The 5,698-nt window shown below is 41.4% G+C and overlaps 1 protein-coding gene across 6 annotated transcripts in view; it reads left to right on the plus strand.

The window, feature by feature from the left end:
* Positions 1–1,505: 1,505 nt before the first annotated feature.
* The window catches only part of LOC128694114 (chondroadherin), a 159,904-nt gene continuing 155,711 nt past the window's right edge, over positions 1,506–5,698 (plus strand). For all 6 annotated transcript variants that reach the window (XM_070093537.1, XM_070093539.1, XM_070093540.1 and 3 more), the window contains exon 1: positions 1,506–1,532. In XM_070093537.1, coding sequence (XP_069949638.1) covers positions 1,521–1,532 — 12 coding nt within the window. In that variant the 5' untranslated portion in view covers positions 1,506–1,520. The remainder of the gene's footprint in view (positions 1,533–5,698) is intronic.

Genomic DNA, 5,698 nt, shown 5'->3' on the forward strand with positions numbered 1-5,698 from the left:
CCTTTACACTCACATATTTCTCTAAATATCTTTCTTAAGCCACCCAGGGTCCTGTTACACTACTCAACACATTACTCCGCGTATCCACAACTCTGAAACCCAGTACTTACCTGAGTCCTTTCTAAATCTAAATTTATCTAATTTCTAATCGATATTCCTGGTTCTTTCTTGATTCTAGATTCTCAGTATTTATTTACGTATTTGCTCTAGTCAGGTGTTCCGGGTGTTACTCGGGACAGGTTGGTAAGACTCATGTGCAGCAGTTAGGTATCTTTATTCTGACACGTTTCGCCTACACAGTAGGCTTTTTCAGTCGAGTATATACTATGAAGCTGTTAGGTAAGACACATATGCAACAGTTAGACAACTTTATTCCGAAACGTTTCGCCTACACAGTAGGCTTCTTCAGTCGAATACAGAAAGTAGGCAGGAACAGTAGAGATGTGAAGACGATGTAATCAGTCCATCACCCTTAAAGTCGTAGAATTTGAGGTTGTTAGTCCCTCGGCCTGACTATGGAACTGAACTTCTCCAGGCCGAGGGACTGACAACCTCAAATTCTACGACTTTAAGGGTGATGGACTGATTACATCGTCTTCACATCTCTACTGTTCCTGCCTACTTTCTGTATTCGACTGAAGAAGCCTACTGTGTAGGCGAAACATTTCGGAATAAAGTTGTCTAACTGTTGCATATGTGTCTTACCTAACAACCTGTCGGTATTGTATACCATTTTGATACTATGAAGCTGAACTCTTGTCCAGGTTGAGGGACTGACCACCTCAAAGCTACGTTATCAAGGGTGATGGACTGATTACATCGTCTTCACATCTCTACTGCTTCTGCTAACTCTTCTGTACTTGTTGGGTAAAAGGACACGAGTGCAACTAATGTGACATTTTATTGTGGCAACGTTTCGCTCTCCAGGAGCGTTATCAAGCCGTTACGACAATCTCCTGTACTCGACTGAAGAAGCCTTCTGGGTAGGCGAAACATTTCAGAACGAAGATACCTGACTTACACACCTGTCTTAACACAGTGGAGTATATTCTGGGGTCGACTTACAATGTTTACCGTCGAGACTTCAGCACCGCCATTGTGGTGTCCAATACCTCAGCACAAATGAACGTCTCTGTGCGTGCACGTATGCGTGTGTGTGTGTGTGTGCACGAGTATGCGTGTGCTCACAAAGAACACCGTAATAAAGGCATGACAGCAGAATGAAAATCAATGCGACGTTGACAAAGATAATTGCAATACGCGAGGCGTGTTGAACTGATGCCTGGCACTGTTAGCAGTTAGTGCCAGAGACAGACACAGAAACAGACGGAGGGAGAGAGAAAGAGACGGATAGACACAGAGTGAAACAGAGAGAGAGAGAGAGAGACAGACAGAGACAGAGAGAGAGGGAAATCTAATTAAGAATCTCCTGGAATGTGACATTCTCTAACCATTATTTTTCCTTCTTACAGGTGAGGCGAGGGCAAGCCAGCTTAATTAGCATATACAGCAGGTACCTCATGGTACAGCAGGTATGTTATGGTACAGCAGGTACCTCACGGTACATCAGGTATTTTATGGTACAGCAGGTACCTCACGGTACAGCAGGTATGTTATGGTACAGCAGGTACCTCAAGGTACAGCAGGTATGTTATGGTACAGCAGGTACTTCACGGTACAGCAGGCATGCTATGGTACAGCAGGTACCTCACGGTACAGCAGGTACCTCAAGGTACAGCAGGTATGTTATGGTACAGCAGGTACCTCACGGTGCAACAGGTATGTTATGGTACAGCAAGTACCTCACGGTACAGCAGGTATGTTTTGGTACAGCAAGTACCTCACGGTTCTTATGACAAAGCCATAAGAACATAATAACATGAGAAAGAAGGAACACTGCAACAGGCCTACTGACCCATCCGAGGCAAGTCCATGTTACTCCCCGGCTTAGACCAGTGACCCACCTAGTCAGGTCACTTCCACTTAAGGAGGGAGCACAGCATAAGACCTAGTAGCACAAGCTAGTCAGGTCTCACTCACACCCACTCATGTGTGATAAATGGCTTAAAAAATAAAGCCCCGACAAGTTGAAGATTGAGACACTTATGCAACATATGGGAATCTTTATTTAGGAAAAGTTTCGCCACACAGTGGCTTCATCAGTCCAATACAAAGCAGAAAAATGTAAGGAGAGGAGGAGTTTGAGGTAATCAGTCCCTCAGTCTGGAGTCGATGTGTTCAGTCCATCAGTCTTGTAGAATGTACAGCATAGGGCCGTAGACGTGGCTTATATACTGTAGTCAGGTGAGGCGAAGCAAGAGGAGGTGGAGTCATAGTGATACCATCTACTAGTGTAAGTAGGTCTTCGTCCAAAGGTTGAAGAATTCTTTGTATCAAGATCCCATGATGTTGCAGTGTCTGACAGTTGTGATGATTGGTTTTGTAAACCCCACTCATGTATTTATCCAATCTATTTTTAAAACTACACAACGTCTTAGCGTCTATGACGGTACTGGAGAGTTTGTTCCACTCATCCACAACTCTATTACCAAACCAGTGCTGTCCTATATCCTTCCTGAATCTTAATTTTTCCAATTTAAAGCCATTGCTGCGAGTCCTGTCTATGTTACATATTTTCAGCACGCTATTTACATTCCCTTTATTAATTCCTGTTTTCCGTTTATACGCCTCGATCATATCCCCCTAATTCTACGCCTTTCTAGAGAGTGCAGATTTAGGGCCCTCAGTCTGTCCTCATAGGGAAGATTTCTGATACATGGGATCAACTTTGTCATCCTCCTCTGTACGTTTTCCAGAGCATTTATATCCATTCTGTAATACGGTGACCAGAACTGAGCTGCATAATCTAAATGAGGCCTAACCAAGGATATATAGAGTTGAAGAACAACCTGAGAACTTCTATTATTTATACTTCTTGATACGAAGCCAAGGATTCTGTTAGCTTTATTGCGAACACTAACGCACTGTTGTCTTGGTTTCATATTACTGCTAACCAGAACTCCTAAATTCGTTTTGCAATCAGTAGTATTAAGATCTACACTATTCAGTTTATATGTGGAATGGTTATTTTCCTGTCCAACATTTAGCACTTTGCATTTGTCTATATTAAACTGCATCTGCCACTTCTCCGACCACTGCATCAGTCTATTCAAATCATCCTGGAGTGCTCGAATGTCCTCAATAGAATGAATTGGACGGCCTATTTTGGTGTCATCAGCAAATTTGCTTGTGTTACTATTTATTCCCTCATCTATATCGTTTATGTAAATTGTGAACAACAAGGGGCCCAACACTGACCCCTGTGGAACACCGCTCGTGACGTGCCCCCATTCTGATTTCTCCCCGTTTTTGTAAGCTCTCTGTTGCCTATTTGTCAACCACACCTCTACCCAGGTAAAAAATTCTCCTCCTATTCCGTGTGCCTTAAGTTTCCTCAATAGCCTTTGATGTGGAACTCTATCGAAATCCTTACTGAAGTCCATATACACAATATCATATTCATTACCATGAAGTACCTCTTTAAATACCTTCGTGAAAAGAGTCAATATATTCGTAAGACAGGAACGCCCCTTAGTAAAACCGTGTTGAGATTCATTTATCAATTTATGCCTATCAAGATGGCTACGAATTGCCTCACCAATTATTGATTCCATAAACTTTCCCACTAAGGAGGTAAGGCTTATTGGTCTATAGTTCGAAGCTAAGGACCTGTCACCTGCCTTGTAAATAGGCATTACATTTGCCATTTTCCACTTGTCAAGCACTATGCCAGTTTGTAGTGATATGTTAAAAAGATTAGCCAAAGGTTTGCAAAGTTTCTCTTTACATTCCTTTAAAACCCTTACAAACAATTAATCAGGACCTGGGGATTTGTTAGGTTTTAGTTTCTGAATTTGTCTGAGGACCATGTCACTAGTTACCCCAGTCGTGTATAGTTTATTATCGTCCTGTTCTACATAATTTATTATTTCTGGAATTTCGCTAGTATCTTCCTGAGTAAAAACTGAGAGGAAGTAAGTATTGAAAATTTCACACATATCCTTATCACTGTCAGTGATCTGACCTGAGTTACTCTTAAGTGGGCCTATCTTGTCCCTAATCTTACTTCTGTGTACCTGAAAGAGCCCCATTGAGTTAGTCTTTGAATCCCTTGCGACATTAGCCTCATAATCCCTTGTTGCTTTTCTTATTCCATTTTTTATATATCTCTTTAATTGAATATATTGATTTCTTAACTGCCCATCCCCTCTTTTAATATGCCTATATATGCCTCTCCTTTGACCAATGAGATGTTTTAATCTATTGTTCATCCATTTGGGATCATTTTTGTTAGATCTAATTTCCCTACTCGGAACAAAAGTTGTCTGGGCAGCTAGAACTATGCTCTGAAAAATGTTATATTGGCAACCAAGATCACCTACCTGACCTATAGTCAGGTCATTCCAATTTAGCCCACCCAGGTAATTTCTCAGTCCCATGAAATTGGCCAATTGGAAGTCTGGAACAGAGACTTGATTGCAGTTTACTGGGTAATTCCAAAATATATTGAAACTAAGTGATTTGTGATCACTTTCCCCAAGCTCATCATTAACCTCAAGGTTATTAATTAGTGAATCTTTGTTGGCAAGAACCAAGTCAAGCAGATTGTTTCCTCTAGTTTGTTCTGTCACAACCTGTTCTAAAAAGCAATCCTGAACCGTATCAAGAAAGTCACTAGACTCAAGATTTCCTGTCATATTGTTCCAATCAATTTGTCTAAAGTTAAAATCTCCCATTATCACAACATTTTCATATCTAGACGCCTTATGAATTTCGTCCCATAGCAGCTTACTGCACTCCCTATCAAGGTTTAGGGGCCTGTATATCACACCTAAAATTAACTTTTCATACCCCTCGAGAAACTGTAGCCAAACAGATTCTGTGTCCGAGGTTTCTATTCTTATATCATGTCTAACACAACAATTTAAATTTTTTCTGACATACTTCGCCACTCCAGCACCCTTCCTGTTGATCCTATCAGTGTGGAATAGCTTATAACCCTGTATGTTGCCTTCAGGTTGAACCATGTCTCTGTTTTAGCAATAATATCTATATTACCTCCAGTTGCGAGTAATCTTAGCTCATCTATCTTATTTCTTAGACCCCTACTATTTGTGTAGTAAACCTTAAGGGAGCTAGTCACTCGTTGCCCTCTAGTATCTCTCTTTGTATTGAATATTATCTTTTAAACATATCCCTGGGGTATCCTGGTAATATCTGATGTTTTCATCCCTCATACTGCAGCCTGATTGTTTCCCACAAACACTCATACCTCTATAATCTATCAGTTGAAAGTCCTAGACAAGTCATCAATTACCCCCTCAATTGAATTGGCTGATGGTACCACTCCAGCCCCAGAGAGATGTACCCCATCCCTGGCATACATATCATGTTTGCCATAGAATTTGTCCCAGTTATCAGTGAAGGCGGAAGATGGGGAGAGAGCAGTGTTGTCTGGGGAGACTATCTGGGGAGACTAAAGTCACAGCGAGAAGACCAGGAAAGAGCCATCACAATTAGCCTGTCACCCCACGTATATATGAACAAGAAGTCTGTCACCCCACGTATATATGAACAACAAGTCTGTCACCCCACGTATGTATGAACAAGTCTGTTACCCCACGTATATATGAACAAC

This window comes from Cherax quadricarinatus, chromosome 43 (genome assembly GCF_038502225.1).
Source record: "Cherax quadricarinatus isolate ZL_2023a chromosome 43, ASM3850222v1, whole genome shotgun sequence".
In the NCBI taxonomy this organism is placed as follows: Eukaryota; Metazoa; Arthropoda; class Malacostraca; order Decapoda; family Parastacidae; genus Cherax; species Cherax quadricarinatus.